At 38.4% G+C, this 23,873-nt stretch overlaps 2 protein-coding genes across 6 annotated transcripts in view; one reads left to right on the top strand and one right to left on the bottom strand.

Moving 5' to 3' along the window:
• Positions 1-23,873, top strand: part of LOC100031900 (lateral signaling target protein 2 homolog) — a 134,589-nt gene that overhangs the window by 2,101 nt on the left and 108,615 nt on the right. The gene's annotated exons all lie outside the window — the stretch shown is intronic.
• Positions 18,181-23,873, bottom strand: part of FAM193B (family with sequence similarity 193 member B) — a 40,190-nt gene continuing 34,497 nt past the window's right edge. For 2 of the 5 annotated variants that reach the window (XM_016430501.2, XM_056811684.1), the window contains exon 9: positions 18,181-22,581. In XM_016430501.2, coding sequence (XP_016285987.2) covers positions 22,485-22,581 — 97 coding nt within the window. In that variant the 3' untranslated portion in view covers positions 18,181-22,484. The remainder of the gene's footprint in view (positions 22,582-23,873) is intronic. The other 3 variants (XR_001628069.2, XM_016430494.2, XM_016430497.2) reach the window with 3 other exon arrangements.

The following is a 23,873-nucleotide window of genomic DNA, read 5'->3' as shown; positions in this document are numbered from 1 at the left end:
TAGAAAGGGGGTAAGGATATAACATAAGGGTCAGTAGCCACAACGAGATGGTGAAATGTGACATGCCCTCAGTAAATGGCTACATGGGACCTAAAGCTAAAATGTAGTCTAGTGTCCAAGATCAATCTTTAATTTATAGTGGGCTTAAGTGGGCAAACTTTCACAAACTCAAACACTAATCCGTTGGGTCAGAGGTCTGGAGAGCCAAAGATTAGCAGATTAATTTCTTCATGGAATGGAAGTATGGATTCTGGGAAGAACTTGGTGTGGAGATCTAGGTCTTAAGGCCATTGTGAAGAATGCTGGTTCAGGTGGAGAAGTGCAGGTCAGCAATGTCAGGCAGAGAGTAAGATGAGTGGATAGCTAAAGTAGGAACTCCAAAAATGAGTGGATTAACTTGGGGGGGGGGGGCTGGAAGACTTATATGAGAAAAGATTAGGATCAGAATTGTCTGATAAACAGCAAAAGTAAGAATGGGGAAAACAAGTTTACACAGAGCTTAGTATGAGAATTAACTAAGCAAAGGCATCCCAAGAACATTTGAGGATGAAGCTGAAAAGAAGATAGGCAAAAAATAAAAATTAAAAAAAAATGGAAAAGCAAGCTCTATAAAGATGTTTATGATAAACCCTCTGCCATAAGAAAGTGGAGTCACTACATTTAGAACCTATCTTTACAATTACAGATATGCGTTATGAAGTAGGAAAGACATTAAAGAAAATACAGATGGCAAAAGAAGGTGGACAAAACAAATAAACCAATATATATCTCCTTAATGAAGGTGATACAATTTGATGAAGGATCAATTTTCAACAGAGAATGGATCCCAAAGTCTCAGGAAAAGAATTTTGATATTATTATTATCCAAAATAATCAATCAAGAAACTGTTCATAACCATTAACACAAATGACTATTTTCCCATCTGTACAAAATGTTCACATGAATGCTCTACACCATTAATAGCACCGTTGTTGAAAGTTTGAGAAGGGAACAGGTAGTCTATTAAAATTATATTTTAGATGAATACTATTATGCTTTAAAAAATGAAGAGGATAGTTTCAGAAAAAACCTGGGACATCTTATATAAACTGATGCAAGGTGAAATGAGCAGAACTAGGAGAACAATATACACAGGAATAACAATATTGTAACAGTTATCAACTGTGAATAACTTAGCAACTTAACTTATCAATGCAATGATCCACAATAATTCCAAAATACTAATGACAAAAAAAATGCTATCCACTTCCTGAGAGAAAACTGATAGACTGTGAATGCATACTGAAGCATGTTTTTTTCTTTTTCTTTTTGCTTCTCTCTTTCCTTACAACATGATTAAAATAGAAATCATGTTTTGCATGACTTCAAATGTATAAGGGGTATTGTATTTTTTTCCTTCTCAATGTGATGTGGGGAGGGAGAGAACTTGGAAATAAAATAAAAATATAAAATATATTTAAATGATATTCTATAAGGATAAAGATAAAAATCAGTTTAAATAATACTTGGCAAGATATCCAACAAAGTAAAGTAATTCCAAGGGCATTTCAAGAATGTAAAGTGAAAAATACAAACTAGGGAAAAAAAGGGGATAAATTTTTTAAAAAGAAGAAAATGTCTTCTCCATCAAGGATAGTAGAACCACTACACTGAGATTTTAGCATAATAGTTCCAGATATGCTTATAAAGGAGATAAAAATGATAAGAAAGGGAACCAAGGCAGGAAAAACTAGCTGGATTGGACTAAGTATATATATAGCAATCTTTACTGGAGGAGACATATCTGTAAAGGTGTGATGATTGACATATAAGGGATATAAAGGAGGAGATATACCCAATGTGTGAAAAAAACAAACAAACCTAAGACCCTATTATTACTGGAAAAAAGATGACCTAAAGAACATGGGTAACTACCAACTTTTTCTCACATCTGTATAAAATCTAAATGAAAGTAAGCTAGCTATACATGAATCTGGGGCATCTTTAATGAATAACGAGTAGTAGACAAGCAGGCTTTTGATGGCAATATTTAACCCATATCTTTATTTCACAACTAACTAAAAGAGTAGAAAATATAAAATCCTATTGTGCTTACTGTTTATTATGGAAAAGCATTTGATTTAGTAGGACAAAATGCTGCTTTAAAGGCTCTGAAATTACTCCTATTTGTACATCAAGATTATTCATGTTTCTTTGGAAGGTATATCAAAAATTGCCCATTTTGATAATAATAAATATCAAGTAATGAATAAAATGGTATTTACCACTATGATCCAATGCTCCTTTGTGGATAACATCCTGCTGATTGTGTCAAGCTCCAAGATATGACAGAACTGCCTGGAACAGATCTGTAATCACCCAAAGACATGAATTTTCCATTCCTATTTGGGTCTTTCCAGACCAAGTTGATCAAGAGCGTTTACTAATTAGATTTATTTTTTTTAATCCTTACTTTTTGTTCTAGTAACAACTCTTAAGACAGAAGGGCTAAGGAAACAGAATTAAATTAACTGCCCAGAGTCACACAGCTCTAAGGCCACATTTGAACCCAGATTCTCTCAACTCTATCTACTGTGCCTCTTAGCTGCCCCTTATTGATTAGATTTTGACATGAATTTAGATGTGCAGAGACCCTAATAGATGAATGGACACCCTAAAACACTTGTTCACAATTTTATAGACTTGTGAGACACAGGACAGATGAACAATTTGAATCCAGAGTTGAAAAGTAGGCGGAGGATAGAGTGGATTGCATTCAGGAAATTACAAAAAACTCCTTTGCTGATCCCAAGTTTCCCCTGAAAGAAAAGGCCCATCTGAGTGCTACTTATGTCCTATTAGTGCTACTATATAGCAGTGGGAGACAGAACACAACTGTTTCTGAAGTTAGTGTCACACAAGGTGGTGAAAAGAAGGTGGTGGGTATTGTGACAAGGAAATCACTTTAAAAGACTGATATATATTAATTTAAGGTCACCAAGGAATTCAGCTATGTAATTCCTAAATGAAAACTCAAGTCAGCCGTCAACCTTTTATAGAGTTTAATTACAGACAGGAGGAAGAAAGGAATTAGAGAGAGAGAGAGAGAGGGAGAGAGAAAGGGGAGAGAAGGGAATAGGGCTTAAATACCCCTTCTGTTTAGGCTGGGCCAAAAGGCCCAAGCCCTTAGATAGCTGGGGCAAAGAAAAGAGATCAGTCCCTATTACTCACGTGACCAAAATGGAGAAACAGTCTCAGAGGCCCCCACCTTCAGGTTCCTTCAGAGCAAGCTTCTCAGAGCACCTCTCCAACCACTCAGAGCCAAAACTCTCCAACCACCCCCTCAGTCCTCAGACCCCTCTATCTTTAAGGAAACCATCCAAGTTGCCTCCCCTCAGTTCTCACATCTACCAATCACTGTCCATCATTTTCCCTGTGCCAATGGTGGCTCTAGCTTAACCCAGGACCACCCAGAGGTCTGTGGCTTTGCACATGTCTGTTGAAGGTCATATTCTCAAATAATTAAATTTTGATCTATGCTGCAGCCCTTCCTAAATCCTGTTAGGACTGAGTGGGGTGGAAATTGTATTTTCCAAGACCTGGTTCTGTCATTCCAAGTATCTCTATTGTATCAATTCTAAAATCAATCATGACTCAAAGAAATTCCTGTTCTGTGCTTAAGCATAGGTCAAAGCCCTTTCCATTGTTCAGCAAAAGGTTTCTGTCCTAAAGTAATCTTAAGAAGGGAGGAGAAGGAACCTCCTATGCCAATGGGGTTCACATTCCAATACACTATCAGTAAGAAATTTTCCAAGTATGAAATTTCCCAATGGTGAAATTTCCAACATTTATAAGTCTAAGAAATTTTAAGGTTTACAGTATCAACAAAATGCAGTTAGGAACAATTTTTGATGTTTGGACCATTATTAATTTTTTCCCTTCCTTTTCTTTCTTTTAAAGAAAATTCTTTGTTATAAGGAATGGTTTTGATGGGGGCAGTGGACACAGGAAATCTAGAGATCATCCAGTTCAATACTTTCATTTTATAGGAATGGAAACTGAGGTCCTGAGAAGGCTTTTGATCTGTTTTTATTATGTTCTCCCCTATCTATGACTTGGGCAAATTATTCTCCATACCTATAATGTAGTCTCTTACCACATCCTCCTATTGACACCATTCTTCAGGGAGGTCCTGCCCAGGTGCCACCTTTTCCACAGTGTATTCCCTAATCTTCTCCAAGTCAGCTACTGTCTATCCACCCCTGGATTGTGTGAGGTTCAAATTAGAGAGAGTGAAAAAAAAAAAAAACACTTACCATCTATCTTAAAATTGATACTAATTATCAGTTCCAAGGCATAAGACTGATGAGGATTAGGCAATTGAGGTTAAGTGACTAGTCCAAGCTTACACAGCTTGGAGGGTGTCTGGCGTCATATTTGAACCCAGGATCTCCTATCTCCAAGCCTCTTTCTCTATCCACTGAGCCACCTACTTGCCCCCAAAGATATATTTTATATTTTTTTGAATTCAACATTTAATAAATACTTTATACAAAGTATTGTGCTAGGTACTAGAGGAGACACAAAATGTAGACAAGGAAGAAAAACAGAAGATACAGTATCACATGCTAAATACTTTAGAGATATGAAAAACAATATGTCCTGTGACATCCCAGGGAGAGGTTAGCAAGGATTAGGAACCAATAACAAGGATTAGGGAAAGTTAGAGGAAGGAAATAACATTTGAGTTGAGCTTTTGCATGAGTAGAAATTCAACCAAAAAAGAAGGCTAAAGAGGACATTACAAACACAGTAAATAATATGGGAAAAGGCATATTGCCAAGGAGAACAGGGATAATCTTTTGCCTTTGTATCTCCAGTGTTAAGCACATAGTAGGCATTTAATACTTATTGACTGACTGACTATAGTACAGAATACAAACTCTATGACCTGTCATCTAAGATGCTCCTTGTCTAAGGCAATTTCACATGACTTATTGTCTATTATCCACTTCCTCATTCTATGTTATACAATTGATTTTTTTGAACTTGAGTTTAGAATTTACATTTATTCCTATTAAATTTAATCTCATTAGATTTGGCCCATTGTCATAGCCAATTGAGATCTTTTTAGAAATTGACTCTGCCATCAAATGTATTAGTTGTCCCTCTCAGTTTTTTGTCATCTCTAAAATATATAAAAATGTTTTCTGTGTCTTAATGCAGTTCATTGGTGAAGCTTTTAAATAGTCCATGGTCAAGAACAAATCTCTAGGGCAGCATTGGTGAAGTATTGGCACACATGCCAGCTAGGAATGGCAAACTACTCCATTTCTTTTCTTCCTAGCACCATAGGACATTTTTTTGCATGCCCTACCCCTCTGTCCAACCACCCAAAAGGGCCTCACTGTTCTCTCCAGTAATGCAGGGGGTTCACAGACAGCCTGAATATGCCCTCTGGGCACTCAGACTTGAAAACCTTCCCCAATGCTGCTCTAGGGTAAGCAGCTAGCAGCTAGAGAATATAGTTGATGAATACTCTTCAACTAGTTCTGAATTTACTTGCCCATCCTTTCAAATCTTGTGGCATTTTTCTTGTTCTTCATAGCCTTTCCATGATCACAATAATCACATCTTCCAATTCTTTCAGTAATGTGGATGTAGTGTGCCTGGGCCTCTTTGTGAGAATTTAACACTAATCCATACCCCTTTTTTTCTTTTCCTTTAATTTTTTTAAACCCTTACTTTCTATTTATTTAACTTTTTTACATATAAGTATATAAAATGACAAATTTCCACATGTTTTCCAAAGTCATATGATCCAAATTGTCTCCCTTCCTTCTTCATTCCCCACTCCTAAAGCTGGCAAGCAATTCAATCTGGGTTATATATGTATTATCATGCAAAAACTATTTCCATTTTATTCCTTTTTGTAAGTATATAAGTAATCTTATAAAATCAGAATCCTCCCCAAACCCAAATAAATAAATGAAAAATTGTATGTTTTCATCTGTATTCCTACTCCAACAATTCTTTCTTTGGAGGTGGGGAGCAAAAATTCTTGGTCATAAGTCCCTTGGAATTGTCTTGGATCATTGTATTGCTGATATTAGCTGAGTCTATAACATTTGATCATTCCACAATATAGCTGTTACTGTGTATAATGTTTTCCTGGTTCTGCTTATTTTACCCTGCATCAGTACATATAGGTCTTTTCAACTCTTTCTGAAATCATCTTGTTCATTATTCCTTACAGCACAATCATATTCCATCACCATCATATAGCACAATTTGTTTAACCATTCCCCAGTTGAGGGACATCCCCTTAGTTTCTAATTCTTTGCCACCACAAAAAGAGCAGCTATAAATATTTTTGTACAAGCAGGTCCTTTCCCTTTTTAAAAAAATCTCTTTGGGATACAGACCTAGTAGTGGTATTACTGAATCAAAAGTTTCACATAAGTTTTATAGCTTTTGGGGCATAATTCCAAATAACCCTTCACAATGGTTGGATCAGTTCACAACTCCATCAGCAATGCATTAGTGTCCCAATGTTGTCACATTCCCTCCAACATTATTTTTCTTTACTGTCATATTGACTAATCTAATAGATGTGAAATGGTACATCAGAGTTGTTTTAATTTGCATTTCTCTAATCAAGTGAGATTTAGAACATTTTTTTCTTCTGATTATTGATAGCTTTGATTTCTTCATCTGAAAACTATTCATATTGTTTGACCATTTATCAATTGGAGAATGACATATTCCTACAAATTTGATTCAGTTATTCGTATATTTAAGAAATGAGGCCTTTATCAGAGAAACTTATTATAAAAAAATTCCCCCCTCCCCATTTGTTATTTCCCTTCTAATTGTGGTTGCACAATTTTGTGTTTGTACAAAAACATTTTTATTTAATCTAATCAAAATTATTCATTTTCATCTTGTAATGTCCTCTATCTCTTGTTTGGTCATAAATTTTCCCTTTTCCATGGATCTACCAGGTAAACTATTCTTTGTTTCCCTAATTATATATATAATATGTTTTACATCTATATCATATACACATTTTGACCTTATCTTGGTATATAGGGTATGAGATACTGATCTAAACCTAATTTTTGCCATACTTTTTCCCAATTTTCCCAGCAGTTTTTGTCAAATAGTGAGTTCTTATGCCAAAAGCTGGGATCTTTGGTTTTATCAAACACTAAATTGCTGAGGTCATTTACCTCTAGTAAAGTACATTGATTCACCCTTCTATTTCTTAGCTAGTACTAGATTGTTTTGATGATCACTGCTTTATTAAAGAACAGTTTGAGATCTGGTACTGCTAGGTCACCATCCTTCACCTTTTTTTTTAACTAGTTCCCTTGATATTCTTGATTTTTTTGTTCTTCCAGATGAATTTTGCTATTATTTTTTCTAGTTCTATAAAAGTTTTTGGTGGTTTGGTATTGCACTGGATAAAGGTAGGATTGTCATTTTTAATATATTAGCTTGGCCTACCCATGAGCAATTAATGTTTTTCTAATTGTTTAGATCTCACTTTGTGTGAAAAGTGTTTTGTAAAAAGTTTTTAAAAAGTGTTTTATAATTGTATTCATATCATTCCTGCTTTTGTCTTGGCAAATAGATTCCCAAGTATTTTATATTGTCTAAAATGACTTTAAATGGAATTTCTCTTTTCTAACTCTTGCTGCTGGGCTTTGTTGGAAAGATATAGAAATGCTGATGATTTCTGTGGATGTTTTGTATGTAACAACTTTGTTAAAGTTATTATTTCAATCAGTTTTTTAGTTGATTTTCTAGGATTCTCTTAAGTATATCATCTGTCATCCTCAAAGAGTGATAGTTTAATTTCCTCATTGTCTACTTTAATTCCTTCAATTTCTTTTTCTTTTCTTATTGCTAAAGCTAGCATTTCTAGCACAATATTAAATTATAAGTGGTGATAATAGGCATCCTTGTTTCACTCCTGATCTTACTGGGAAGACTTCTGACTTCTCTCCATTACAGATGATACTTGCTGATGGTTTTAGATAGTATTTATTATTTCAAGGAAAGGCCCTTTTATTCCTATGGTTTCCAGTGTTTTTTTTTTAGTCAATTTAGAACATTATTCCTTGGTTACAAGAATTATATTCTTTCCCTCCCTCTCTTCCCACTACCCTTCCCGTAGCTGACACACAATTCCACTGGGTATTATGTATGTCCTTGATCAGAACCTATTTCCATGTTTTGATGTTTACACTAGGATGTTCATTTAGAGTCTATATTCTCAATCATATCCCCTCAACCCATGTAATCAAGCAGTTGTTTTTCTTTGGTGTTTCTACTCCCACAGTTTTTCCTCTGAATGTGGACAGTGTTCTTTCTCATAGATCCCTCTGGGTTGTTCAGGATCACTGCATTGCCACTAATGGAGAAGTCCATTGCATTCAGTTGTACCACAGTGTATTGGTCTCTGTGTACAATGTTCTCCTGGTTCTGCTCCTTTCACTCTGCATCAATTCCTGGAGGTCGTTCCAGTTCACATGGAATTCCTCCACTTCATTATTTCTTTGAGCACAATAGTATTCCATCACCAACATCTACCACAATTTGTTCAGCCATTCCCCAATTGAAGGGCATCTCTTCATTTTCCAATTTTTTTGCCACCACAAAGAGTGCAGCTATGAATATTCTTGTACATGTATTTTTCCTTATTAGGTTTCCCGTGTTTTTAATAGAAATGGGTGCTTTATTTTATTGAAGGCTTTTTTTTACTTTTTTGGCAACTACTGAGATAATCATGTGATTCCTGTTAGTTTGCTTATTGATATAGTCAGTTATGCTGATAGTTTTCCTAATATTAAACCAGCCTTGCCTTCCTGATATAAATCCCACCTGGTCATAGTGAATAATCCTTGTGATGTATTACTGTGGTCTCTTTGCTAGTATTTTATTTAAAATTTTTGCATCGATATTAAGGAAATTGGTCTATAATTTTCTTTCTCCCTTTTAGTTTTCCTGGTTTAGGTATCAACACCATATTTGTGTCATAAAAAGAATCTTTCTTTGCTCATTTTGCCAAATAGTTTGTATAGTACTGGGATTACTCATTCTTTAAATTAATTTAATAGAATTCACTTCTGAATCCATTTGGCCTGGCAGAGGAGGGGGTGGTTCTGAGGGAGTTCACTGATGGCTTGTTTAAATTCTTTTTCTGAGATTGGATTATTTAAGTATTCGATTTCCTTTGTTTTGTTCATGTAGGCGATTTATATTTTTGTAACTATTCATCCATTTTCCTGGGATTTATCAGATTTACTCTCATATAATTGGGCAAAACAGTTCCTAATGATTGCTTTTATTTCCTCTTCATTGGAGATGAAAACACCCTTTTTATTTTTGATACTGGTAATTTGATTCTCTTCTTTCCTTTTTTAAAATTAAGTTGACCAATGTTCTATTTTCTTTTCTTTTTTTTTAATACAACTAAATCCTAGTCTTATTTCTTTTTTTTTTTTTTAAATAACCCTTACCTTCCGTCTTGGAGTCAATACTGTGTATTGGCTCCAAGGCAGAAGAGTGGTAAGGGTAGGCAATGGGGGTCAAGTGACTTGCCCAGGGTCACACAGCTGGGAAGTGTCTGAGGCCAGATTTGAACCTAGGACCTCCCGTCTCTAGGGCTAGCTCTCAATTCACTGAGCTACCCAGCTGCCCCCCTAGTCTTATTTCTTAGTTCAGTAATTCTTTTATTTTCACTTTTATTAATTTTTCTTTGATTTTTAGAATTTCCAATTTAGTTTTTAGTTGGGGATTTTCAATTTGTTCTTTTTCTATTTTTTTTTTTTGCTTGCATGCCCAACTCATTGATCTACTTTTTCTCTATTTTATTGATATACACATTCAGGGATATAAATTTTCCTCAGGGTACTACTTTGCCTGTATCCCATAAATTTTGATATGATGGCTCCTCATTGTTATTCTCTTTAAGAAAATCATTGCTTGTTTCTATGATTTGTTCTTTGACTCACCCATTTTGAAGAAGATTTAGTTTCCAACTAATTTTTAATTTGCATTGATTATAATTTTATTGCATTATAACCTGGAAAAGTTGCATTTATTATTTCTGAAATTAGTTGTGAAGTTTTTATATCCTAGAATGTGGTCAGTTTTTGCATATGTAACATGTGCTGCTGATTCAATTTTCTCCAGGTATCTAACATTTCTAAAATTTCATTCATTTCCTTTACTTTTATTTATTTTTTTAGTTAAATTTACCTAATTGTAATAAAGGAAGGAAGGTTGACATCCCCCACTAGTATAATTTTACTATATATTTCCTGTTTAAGTTCCTTTAGTTTCTCCTTTTAAAATCTGGAGGCTATACCATTTGGTGCATATATGTTAAGTACTGATATTACTTCATTGTCTATACTTCTTTTTATGAAGATATAATTACTTTCCTTATTTCTTTTAATCAGATATATTTTTGCTTTAGCTTTGACTGAGATCATAATTGTTAGTTGAAGCCTATATTCTCCTTCATCCCCATACCTTTATTCTGTGTGTGTCTACTTGCCTCAAATGTTCTTGTAAACAACATATTGTAGGACTCTTTTTTTTTTTTTTTTAAATCCTTACCTTCCATCTTGGAGTCAATACTGTGTATTGGCTCCAAGACAGAAGAGTGATAAGGGCTAGGCAACGGGGGTTAAGTGACTTGCCCAGGGTCACACAGCTAGGAAGTGGCTGAGGCCAGATTTGAACCTAGGACCTCCCATTTCTAGGCCTGGCTCTCAATCTACTGAGCCATCCAGCTGCCCCCAGGATACTGGTTTTTAATCCACTCTGCTATCCATTGTTTTATGGGTGAATTCATTCCATTTAGACTCACAGTTGTGATTACCATCTGTGTGTTCCCTTCCATATTCTTTTTCCCTTTTAATCATGCTCTTTCTCTTTTCACTCTTCCTTCACACGTGATCACACCCTTCCCACCACCACACTTATTCCCCTTCTACTTCTCTATAGGATATGATTCTATATCCCTGTTGAGTCTAGATATTATTCCTCTGTGAACCAATTCCAGTGAGGGCAAGGTTTAAGTATTGCCTGTCACCACTCTCATCCTCCCCTCTACTGTAAGTTTTGCCCCTCCCCACACCTCTTTATATGATATAATTTACACCATTTTATCTCTAACTTCTCAGTACAAATCTTTTTTTCACCTCTTGATTTTTTTTGCATATCATCCTAAATAGTTTACTACACACCCTAATTACTATGCTAATAATAAAAATTTCAAGTCACAAATATCATCTTTCCTTGTAGGAACAATTTTACTTTATTTAGTCCCTTAATTTTCCCCCCTTTATTTCCCTTTTTATGCTTCTCTTGAATTTTGGACATCAAATGTTCTGTTTAAGTCTGGTCTTTTCTTCAGGAATATTTTTAAATCTTCTATTTTTATTAAAGGAACATACTTTCTCCTGAAAGAATATAGTCAGTGTTGATTGGTAGGTGATTCTTGGTTGTAAACCCAATTCTCTTACCTTCCAGAATATCATATTCCAAGCCTTCTGATCCTTCAGTGTAGAAGCTGTCAGATCTGTGTAATCCTGACTGGGACACCATAATATCTGAATTGTTTCTTTCTGACTGCTTGCAGTATTTTCTCTTTGAGCTGGGAGAACTTGAACTTGGCTACAGAATTCCTGGGAGGTGTCATTTGAAGATTTGTTGCAGGAGGTGATCTGTGGATTGTTTCCATTTCTATTTTACCCTCTTGTTAAAGACTATCATGATTTTCAAGTACTCCAATAATTCTTAGATTGTCTCTCTTGGATCTATTTTCCAGGTCAGTTGTTTTTTCAATGAGATATTTCATATTTTCTTTTTAAAAACTTTTGTTTTATTGTTTCTTGATGTTTCACAAAGTCATTAGCTTCTCTTTGCTCAATTCAAATTTCTAAAGACTGATTTTCTTCTATGACCTTTGGACCCTGCTTTTCCATTTGGTCCATTCTACTTTTCATGGAACCCTTTTCACTTATTTTTTTACCTCTTTTTCTCATAGGTCAATTCTGTTTTTTATAAAACTCTTTTCTTCATTGTATTTTTAAGCCTAATTTTCCAGTTGACCAATTTTACTTTTAAGCTATTATTTTCTTTTTGCATTACTTTCATTTCTTTTTCTTATTTTTCTTCCACATCTTATTTGGTTTTTGAATTCCTTTTTGAGTTCTAGCACCTGAGACCAATTCCCAGTTTTCTTTGAATTTTTGCTTGTGGTTGCTCGGATCTCACTATCCTCTATTGAATCTGTGCCTTGCTCTTTGTCACCAGAGAAATTTTCTATGGTGAGGTTTCTTTTGCTGTTTGTTCATTTCTCCAGCCTTTTGTTGTCTGTGGACTGAGAGTTCTGAAAACTGCTGATTCTTTCTTCTCGGCTGATGGCTTGCAGGACTCAGCACTGTGAGCTAGGGGTTTCATTGCATGCTTGAAATAGATAAATACTATGGACTTTGGAACCTTACTGTGGGCTAGTGTCAAGGCTTGGGACTTTTAAAGGGTAGTTGTGGGGAGCTCTGCTGTTAGGTTAGGCAGGGTCCTGAAGTTGACTTATGCCCAGGCCTGGAACATGATGCAGTAGGTGGGGAGTGGTCAGCCCACATTCCTTGATGGGCAGTTCTATTTCTGGTTCTCCCTTATCCCATGAAAATTGACTCTGCCTACCTTTCAAATAATTTACCACAATAGAGCCCCCACACTCTATCTTGTTGGTTTTGTGATTCCTGTCATTTTGAGGTTGGTTTGAGAGGATTCTCAGAGTGGTTTTAGCTTTTGCTGCTGCTAAGCCATCTTGGCTCCCCAAATGAAATATTTTAAAATTGATTTGCAATTCTTAAAATACTATAAGTGTAATTTTTTTAAAGTTAGAAGCAATCCCTCTTTTAATCTCTCAAAATACTTTAGCTTTTCTCATGTACTTAATTTTCAAACTTGTATTTTAACCCCATATTTCCCATTTAGGTCATGGTTCCCTGAGGATAGAGGCTGTCATTTTTTTTTTATCTCTAGACAGTCTGTGTATTAATAGCAAGCACCCAAATGCTTCTTGATCACTGGTTAATGAAACTGGAATGACAAGAGACATGCAAAATAGAACAGATTTGTTGGCATGTAATAGTCATTATATATTTACACATATAAATTTCATTTTACATATATAAATATATATTGTATATGCATGCCAGGAACCTGCTAGACCCTAGAAATACAAAGACAAAAGGAATTCATCTTCAAGGAGTTTATAGTTTAGCAGAGGCTGAGAACATGTATTATATGTATATACAAAAAAGCAAGACAATTTTGGAGGGAAGTAGGAGCTACAGGAATAAGAAAAAGCTTCATTTAAGTGAACATTTAGCTGAACCTTAAAGAAAACTGAAGATTCTAAGAGGTGGGAGGAGAGAGCACATTCTAATCATGGGGGACAGCCACTGCAAAAGCACAAATGAGGAGTCAGGAGGGTCATGTACAAGGAACAATAAGACCAATTTGACTGAACCATAGTGTGTTAGAAGGTGCTATGGCAAAAGGTCAGAAAAGTAGATTAGGATCAGGTTGTCTGGAACTTTCAAAGCCAAATAGAGAAGTTTATATTTGATCCTTGAGCTAATATAAAGTCACTAGGAAGAATGCTTAACCTGGGGTCCATGAACTTAATTTTAAAAATATTTTGTTAACTATTTCAATATGATTGATTTCATAACTGAATGTAGTCTATTTTATGCATTTGAAAACATTAATCTAAGAAAGGTTTTGTAGGCTTTACTTAATAGTGAAAGGGCAATCACATCCAAAGTGAAGAACCATTGCCCTAGTTGTTTATTGAATAGAAGTGACATGTTCAGACCTGCATTTATGTAAAATCACTTTGGTGGCTGGATGGAGGATGGAGGACAGAAACTTGAGGCAAGGAGATCAGTGAGGTGACTATTATAATAGTCTAGGAGAGGGAGCAGCTAAGTGACTCAGTAGATTGAGAGCCAGGCCCAGAGATGAAAGGTCCTGGGTTCAAATTTGACCTCAGATACTTCCTAGCTGTGTGACCCTAGGCAAGTCATTTAACCCCCATTGCATAGCCCTTACTGCTCTTCTGCCTTGGAACTGATACTTAATATTGATTCCAAGGAAGTTAGGTTTTAAAACAAACAACACCCCCCCCCCAATAGTCAAGTTGAGAGGTAATGAGGGCTTAAACTATGTAGATGGAGAGAAGGGGGATATAAATGCAATAGAAGTGAAAATAGAAACAAGATGTATCATCAGATTGGGTATATGGGATGAAGGTGCAGCATGAGGGAAATGACACTGAAATTATAAACCTGGGTAACTAAAAGGATAATGATTTCTTCAACAGAAATGGGAGATTTCATGTTTTGTATGATAATACATGTATGACCCATATCAAATTGCTTACCATCTCCAGGAAGGGAGATAATTTGGATCATATAACTTCAAAAAACTTATGTGGAAAAATTGTTATTATATGTAATTGGTAAAACAAAATCTTTATGGGAGAGAGAGGGAGAGAGAGAGAAAGAAGGAATCTCAGAAGATGAATGACATTGAAAGAAAGATGAGTTATGTGTTGAATGTGATGAGTTTTGGATACTTGTATGTCTGCCTATCTAGTTTGGTATGTACCAAAGCTATTATAGGACTAAAGCTCAAGAGAGATACTAGGGCAGGATGTAAAGCCCTGGGGCAGAGTGTGGAGTGGAAGAAGAGGGATCATTAACATAGAGATGGTAACTGAACCCATTAAGGCTGATGAGGTCAAGTAGGAGTATAAAGTAAGAAGAGGACCACCTTCTCTTTAAACCACATTAAAACTCTACCATGAGACAACTAGGTTGTCATGAGACAACTAGGCTCAGTGGACTGAAAGCCAGGACTAGAAAGAGGAAGTCCTGGGTTCAAATTTGACCTCTGACGATTCCTAGCTGTGTAGTTGAGCAAGTCACTTTTACCTTTGCCTAGCCCTTACCACTCTTCTGCCTTGGACTAACACAGTATTGATTCTAAGACTGGAGGCAAGGGTTAAAAAAAATTTTCTCTACCAAACCCAGAAGTGGTACTTAAGATGAAGTCTGGAAGACCAGCTACATTTGATCAAATAGATACAGAATAAATCAACATTGAAGGTGGGTACAATTTTAGAGGCATTCAAGGTTGGATTTTTCAAGATATCAAAATAAATTCTACATAGAAAGATATATATAGCTTTTTAAAAAATTATTTCTAATTTAACATGGTGATTCTAATACTACCCTACTTGTTTAATGCTTCTTAACTTCATTTTGCTCCCTTCTAATGGACCTAAAATAATCTATGGATGCTCATTTTTCTCCCTTTTTGGGGTATCATTAGCATCAGCAGCTAGGTGGTATATTGCATACAACATTGGGTCTGGAATCCGGAAGATCTGAGTTCAAATATGGCCACAGACACTATTTATGTGACCCTGGGCAAGTCATTTAACTCATATTATAATACTAGAGAAGGAAATGGCAAACTACTCCAGTATCTTTGCCAAGAAAACCCCATGGACAAAATCTAAGAGGTAACATAGAATAGGGCATATCTGAACAACAAATTACTAATCCTCACAACCACTTAAATCCATCCACTTGCCAAGTCCTCCCTTGTAACAAATAACTATACTAAATGCACACATTGGCAACATATGAATTCTTTGCCTGTCCATCACCTCTTCCCCAAGATGTGGAAAGCATAATTGGTTTCCTAGATTGATTATAATCATTCTACATCATAAGTTTTTCATTCCTTTTCTTTTACAATAATATAATCATTATGGTGCAAATTTCATTGCATTAATATACCATAATTTCTTCAGCTACTCTACAATAGCTGAGTATTTTTTGTCACAAAAAAAGGGCTGCTATATTTTTGTACATATTGGTTCTTTCCTTTTTCTTTGTCTCTTTGTGATGTCTAATACTGGTATCTCTAGGTCAAAAAATCTGTACAATTTAGGGAATTTACAGATGGCTGGGCCACTTTGCAGTTTCAACAGCACACTATGTGTCCTCCCACAGCACCTCCAACAACCATCATTTTCCCTTTTTGTGATCTTTGCCAATCTGCTGGGTGTTAAGCAGAACCACCACAGTTGATTTAATTTGATTTCTCTTATTATCACTGATTTGGGACAACTTTTCATACAAAAAGCTTAATTTCCCTCTTTTGAGAACTGCAGAATCATATCCTTTGACCATTTGTCCTCTGGACAATGTTCTTGTACTTGCATATTTGTATTATCTTGGATATCAGAACCTCATTAGCAAAGTTTTTTGCAAAGATTTTCCTGGGCTGTTTCCCTCCCATTTGAGTTGACTTTGTTTCAACTTTAAATGATAAAAATTGTCCTTTCCCTTGTTTGGTAAAGAACTCTTTCCCTATCCATAATTTTGAAAGCTGTTTCCACCCATGCTTTGGTTGATCTTTTATGTCAAGGTTACCTATCCATTTGGAGTTTATTGTAGGATGTGTTGTTGTCAAATGTTAGTTTATACCTACTTTCTGCCAACACTTTTTTATTTTCCAACCAATTTTTAGTGATTATTGAGTCATTACCCTAGAATTGATAGAGTCGTTGATTTCATTGGACACTGTTGTCATATTCAGTTACTTTTGGATCTTGTGTACCTGGTCTCTTCTGGAAATTCAAAAAGAAAATACTATAGATAGTGCTTCTTCCATATAAAGGTAACTAAGATTGGCAGCTACCAACCATATACTCATTTCCTCATCTCTATGCAAATTTTTATGAAAAGCCTATGCATCCTTTTAGAGTATTCTAGATTTAAAAAATGTAAATGGAACAATCAGACTTTCATAGAATTTCATATACCTTTATAGTCACACAAACTAAGAGGTGGGGGGGAAAATCAGACTTAAGGAAAAACAAACATTAAACTTGGGAAATAATGCAGTCTTAAGGTTCTCGTCAAAGTATATCCCAAAGAGCAGCTTGGTGATTCAGTAAATAGAGAGCCAGGCCTGAAGATGAGACGTCCTGGGTTTGAATCTGGCCTCACACTTCCTAGCTGCATGATCCTGGGCAAGTCCTTTAACCTCAATTGCCTAGCACTTACTCCTCTTCTACCTTAGAACTGATACCTGGCATCAATTCTAATAGAGAAGTTAAGGGTTAAAAAAAAAAAGTATATCCCATACATCTTAAAATTATTTAAAACTACATAGCTTGTTCAGTGACCCACTGAGTGTTAATATCAATTGAGGCAAAAAGCAGATATATGCTCACTTAAGCTATTTGACAACTTCATAAAGAAGGTTCTGCAGAATACAGAAAGAATTCTCTATTGATGGTGGACAAGGTTCTCTAAATGATTTTATTCACAAATATACTTATCATAGTCAGCCCCAGCAAAGGATCCTCAAAATCCAGAGAGAGGAAACTGGCTTAACTAGCTACACTAAAAAAAAAAAATTAACTTTAAAAAAAATGGCTGTTACCCAGAATGACATCCATCTGGACCTGTCTGTTGAGCTAATTTATGTGGTCAGTACTCCTTCCCTCCTCAAAACATCTTGTATGCAATTATCTAAATAAACATTGTATCCTCCTGGCAGAATTTACACTCCTTGGTGTGCAGGGACATTTTTTTTTAATGTGCATTTCACAGAGTAGATATTTTAAGAATAATTGTTGAATGAATGGAAGTAGATAAATGTTGAATTGGACCCAGAATTCAGGAGAGAAGGATAGATTTTGGTTAGGGAAATCATGTGTGTTTTTAATGTTTCTGAGCTGCTTCCCACCCCCACCCCCTACAGCCCAGCTTCTTAATAGCTCTCATCCCATGGTGATGCCATATGTCTTATATATCATGAGTTCAGCAATCCCTTTCATTTAGAGAATGCTAAGAGACAGTTGGAGTGTGGACACCAAGGGAGGTGATAAAGAAACAAAAGTAGCCAATGGAGATGAAGTTATGAACGTCCAGTGGTCCCCACCCTTACCCCTAGCACAGGGAGGATGGATGATGACTCCTGCTGCCCCCTCTGCCCCATGAAGGCCACTCAGGCCTGTGCCTGCAGAAAACCTTGGCCTGGTTTGACCTTAAGTAAGTTGAACAAATCACTGTGCACACTGCCTGTGTCCAAATGTCATTTAATCTTTCAGCATGAAAGATCTTCACAGTATCAAAAGTAAAGAATTAAAAAAAAAAAAACAAACCCAAACACAGAAAGAGGCGCTGGGCAGGCAATTCTACCAGCTCCTCTGCCCCACAGTGCCCTGGGGGGAGCAGCCCGTCCCAGTCCGGGCTTCAAGAGTGGAGGCTGGCTAGCACCAGAAATCAGCTTTTCGAAGATCCAGAGTTTGTTTCCATCACAGCTCAGTGTCAATCCAGGTTTTGGTTCATCCAGGGGTAGGGGTTCTTAGGTGGTCAAGTGGCAAGTGGCCAGGTATGAATGTCAGCCACCAGGAGGGCAGGAGGGGGGGAGGGGAAGTACTTTCTCTCCAGATATTCAGCCAATACCCAAGAGCTACGACCATCCTGGAGAATAGTTCAGTGTGGACCAGGCAGGGGCTGGGGAAAAAAGAGGGTGATAACACAACCAGCTTCTTTTCCTGTTCCATAGTTTAGGCTTTTAACATATCAGGAATGGTTCCAACCCCTTTACTACCTCAACCCCCACCCCCACCCCTGTGATCCCCATGGTAACAGGAGCAGGCCTGCTTGCCATTGCCACTCCTTAAGTTACAAAAGGAAATACAAAACATTTATCGGCATATCTGGATTGCCTTCAATCCCCATGCCCATTTCCCCAGTCACAGGAAGGAGAACACATGTCTGGGAAGAGAGGAACAGGACAGAGTACAGTGGGTACATTCAAAAGGTGTTCTAGGTCTCAAGGAAAGTGGAACCACTTCTTGGGACGAGCATAGAAGATCATTTTTGCCCCAGAGCTGGTCCTCCTTAGGGCAAGAGTTTGTGCTATGACACCTGCCATCACCTTGGCTCCCCCTGGCTGTTGCAGAACCAACACCTCATGTGGGATGCTGGGCTCCTATCTTCTCAGAGGGAAGAAGGGGCCTGTGAATTCTTCCTCTGAGGCAGCCAGCACCAGCAGGTAGATAGCCTCTGGCTATGGGTCTTCAAGGCCCTGAGATTTTTCTGTTCTCTACTGTGTCTCAGCTCTCTGTTACCTTGACCCCTGCTCCTCTTCCCAGCCCCAGACATTTCCAGACAAGTGTAAGCACTTGGTAGTAACAAACCTGGCTGCTCAGCTCTCCATACTTAAGCCAGAGGGGAAGGGGAAAGAGAAAAGAAAAGGGAAGGAGTGGAGACTCCCCTTGCCATCCAGTATTAGGCCACTCATCTCAACAAGGTAACCAACCAACTTGTCCCATAAAGGTTGGTTTGGGAATGTTGTCTCCACAGATCCAAGAGAAAAGGTTAGAGAAAGAGCACAGGGGAAAATAGGGCATATGGTAGCAGCTCCCATAAGCATATGAGTAGAGTTAGAAGGAAACCAGGAGAAAAGTCAAAGCAATAATTCTGAGCCTGTGGTCTTTCTGCTCCTCTCTGTTCCTTAATCCTGCCTACCTGATACCCTCCTGGAAGGGAACGTGAGGCAGAGGGGCCAGAAGGGAAGGAACAGTTTGTAAAAGTGGAGAATTTCATAAAGCACTGTGTCTCATCAGCAAGTACATGTCTCTTTTGAGGAAAGGCTCTCCCCATAGCTTCAGTGTATTTGTTCTGCCTGTGGAAACTAAATTCCCCATAACCTTCCACACCTTGAGTCAACTCAAGCACAAAGCAGGTAATCTTGATTGCCCAGAGGGATGCTTAGGAGGCTGTGGACAGTCTAGGTCCCCCAAATGGGAAAATGACCAAGGGAACAACAACCTTCTAAAATGATACCCAACATGCTTGCTGCATTCTGTAAAGGCTCCTCCCTCCACCGATGGTGAAGTTAGGAAATTCCAGGGTTCATCCCAGGGAGAGAATCTGGAACAAGGTTCAGGGGTTGGAGTTAGTTAGTGGACTGAAAACATACTACAAAGGGATTTTTTTAAAAAAAGGGGTATCTGGCAAGTCAATGTTCAGCTTTTAGGGAATCTCTCAAAGTTTATTCACTTCTGTGTTCAGGAAGTCAAGTCAGAGGCCCAAAGTAGCTGGCTTAGGTTGGGGTAGTGAAAAGGGAACTAGACCTGGGGTCTATAGTTGGAACCTGGGAGGTTCTAATCCTGGCTGTACCACTTACCAATTTTAACCTTGAGCAGCTACTGTAAAATACGTGAAGAGAACTGTAGGGGGTAGACTAGAAGATGACCTATAGAGGCCATTTCAGCTCTGGATCTTATGATTGTGTTCAAGGGATGGAAAGTGTTCTCTGCATTCAGAGGAAGGTGGGAGGTTCAGAGGGCACTCCTAAAGGGAAGGGGGAGAGAAGGGGAGGAGCAGTGAGGGAGATCCCTGGAACTACTTATCCCAGAATGAAAATGACTGCCTATAGCTAGTACTTGGGAGGGTTCCCAACCTCACTGGAGGAGAGAAGAGGAGGGCTTTTGTGGACAGGAGAGAGCAGGTTCCCTCTCCATTCCTGAGGACAGCATGCCAGAGCTGCTAGTCTTTCAGGGTCCTGGTCCAGCTCCCATTGCTGAATGCAGCTGTGCAGCCCTGACTCCCATTCCCCCTCCCCTCCACTCCCCACTGCAGAGGACACAACAAAGGTGGGAAGACAAGGCACATAGCAGGTTGGACCCTGTGCCACGTTTCACAAGAAGACCATTGTCCCAGGAGTTCCCCCTCAAGATATAGAATCCCAACCTTCTGACCTTTCCAGTCAGTTTCCCTAGGCCCTGAATGACACAGCTGCTACAGCCTTTAATGCAACAATCTGACCTCTCAGACAGACAGCTGAACATGGAGGCCAGAGAGCTGAAGGACATGCCTGGGAGGGAGATTCTCTCAGTCCACAACAATGTAGGATGGGTGTGGTGCTTCCAGAAGGCTGCCTATCTGGGGGCCAAGACAGTTTCTTCCTATAGCGGCTCCCCATTTCCAGACAGCTTTCAACCATCCTGTTGACATCTCCCTGTGCCCTACAAAACTCTCCTCACATCCCAAGAACCCACCTTTCTCTTTAATGCCCCTCTTCCTTGCTATAACAAAGAGTTTATACTCTAGTTCTGATTTACTACCTGGTTTTACCTTGGAGAAGTTCCTTCCCCAATCTTTGGCTATAAAATGAGGAGGGCTCAACTAGAGTCTAAGGTTCCTTCCTGCTCTAAATCTTATGTCTCTACCCCACCCAGACACTCCTTGGGCTTGGGGTGGAAGAGAGAAGCTGGCTCTGCTTAAGGTATCCTATTACTTTGCATCTGGTGTGCTCTGTTTATGGGAGAAAATCCAAGGAAGGCCCTTCCCCTGGAGTCCAAGCTGAATATGAAGTGAACACTAAACACCAAGGGGTTCCATACTCCCTACAAATTCTGTCAGCAGAAGAGAAGCAAGGGATCCAGATTCCAGAGGGGAGCTGGGCCTTCATTCTCTACCAGTTTGTGCTGGAAAAGGTCATATAGTGGGAGGGAGGTATGGGAAGACCAGTGACTAGTTTTCCCATGCATCTCCAGAACCCTTGGAAAAGGGAAACTGGAGCAAAGGAGAACAAAGTGACCAGGTAGGAGGGAAGGCATGGAAAAAACAATAAGAAACAACAAAAATTATATCCTTTTTTAAATAAAATAAAAAAATTAAAAAGTTTTTTTATTGGGTCCAGCATGGCCCTTCTACACACCCAGTGGGAGGGTCAATGTGAGTATGATACAGAGAAAGGACGTGACCAAGGTCCCCAACTCTTGGGTCTGTCAATATTCTCCCCCATCTTATCAAAAATGAGATATGAAAAAGACAAAAGGGACCTGGACCCACCAGAGTCTAAACTTTGGGGCCTTGGCAGCTGGGAGAGGGAAGACCTCAGACATCCCATTAAAGGAGTCCTTTAGAAGCCAAGACACCTTGGGCTAATAGAGCACAGGACATGATCTCCTTTCCTCCTAACTCCTTGCCCACCTGACCACTAAAGACAGATCCAGAGTAAGTGGGGCTCGGAGTCAAAAGAAGAAAGGAAGGGCAGGAAGAATACCTGTGCCTTCAGGTTCACAAAATGATGGGAAGGGTCCTGATGTGCAGAGGGGAAACAATGCCACAATGGGGAGTAGGAAAGGGAGAGGAGGCAGGAATGCTACACTGGATGCCAAACTTTCCAGTCCAAAAGTGTGCATATGAGGCTTCCCATAGTCAGGGCCATCCTGGAGAGAGGACACAGTGAGGCAGAATGTCAAGGGAAGAGGAGTGGGTAAACGGGGAGGAGAAGCCCTCCCTCTCCTCCCCCTGGCCCCATGTGGCACACCCAGAGGCATACAATGCCCTGCCCCCATCACACCTCACTGAGCTGCGCTGGAAGTGATTTTCTTGAGGGTGAAGTTGGTCCAGTTCACAGCCACTTTTTGACGCGTCTGCTTTGCAGAATCCAGGCAGAACCTGGTAGAAGAGACAAAATCAGACGATCCTTTATGTTCCTCCCATCATGCCATGCTATGGCTTCTCCACAACCATGATGAAAACCAAACTAATCAGATAATAGTTTAATATGCCTGTCACTCCACCCCAACCATCAGAACCACTTTCCCTGCATTTCTCTTGTAAGTTAGATAATGTGATGTACTGTAAAGAGTACCAAATATAGTGTCAGTTTTTGTTGTTCAGTCATTTCAGTCTCTTCCTGGTCCCATTTGGGGTTTTCTTGGCAAAGATACTGAAATGTTTTGCCATTTCCTTCTCTAGCTCATTTTACAGATGAGGAGACTGAGGCAAAGCTAAGTGACTTGCCCAGGGTCACATACATGGTAAGTGTCTTAGGCCATATTTGAACTCAGGAAGATGAATTTTCCTTATTTCAGGTCCATTGCATCACCTAGCTGCCATGGAGTCAGAAGACCTAGTATCAAATGCCTGGTCTATCACTCATTGCTGTGGACAATGTTGGGCTAGATGTTCTAAGGTGTATCCTAAATCCAAATCTTGAGCACTCATTCAGCTCTAGACACCAGAAAGGTGAGATCTAGGGGAAGTACAAGAGGTGGGACAGGAGATTTGAGGAAGGCTAGAAATAAACCCTCCAAATCTCAGATAAAACAGGGCTCCCTGATCTATTACAGAGTAGGCACAACCTAGTCCAGGGCCCACCAACCTAGCCAACATGTTCCTAGATATTGGACCAGATAAGAGTAAGACCCTAGTCAGTGAAAGCCACTTATGACTGGCATATATAATGTGACCACTCAGTGAGAAGCTATAAATATCTAAGGGTTTAAAGGGACAAACCAGGAAATTTATTAATGCTTGGATCCTGTTAGATACCCAATCCAATCCCACTATTTTCTCTGACATATACCCTGGTAACAAGCTTATTAAGCATTGGAACCAACTTAACTAATACTACATGACTACAGAGAAGAGGGTGGGGGCCAAAAAATGAAGGCTACTCAAGCCATTTTTATTTTAGCACAAGATGGGATAGGAGGTCTCTCCCTAAACTTTCATCTCGCTGTCATCCAATGGTGAACACATACAAACTGAACATATCTGCACAAACTACAAAGCAAAGGAAATGTTCTCATCAGATTTCTCTGTCAAGAAGTTCTAAATCTTAGTAGTGCCCTGGGGTCCAAAAAGCGAGAGGCAGCTGATTGATCAGAGTTTCTCAGAGGGACAAAGGTGTTGGGCATAAATTTTAAATGGAGAAAGCAGCAATAAACCCTCAGATCCAGGAT

Source organism: Monodelphis domestica, chromosome 1, assembly GCF_027887165.1.
Source record: "Monodelphis domestica isolate mMonDom1 chromosome 1, mMonDom1.pri, whole genome shotgun sequence".
In the NCBI taxonomy this organism is placed as follows: Eukaryota; Metazoa; Chordata; class Mammalia; order Didelphimorphia; family Didelphidae; genus Monodelphis; species Monodelphis domestica.
This window is presented reverse-complemented; position numbering and strand designations above follow the sequence as displayed.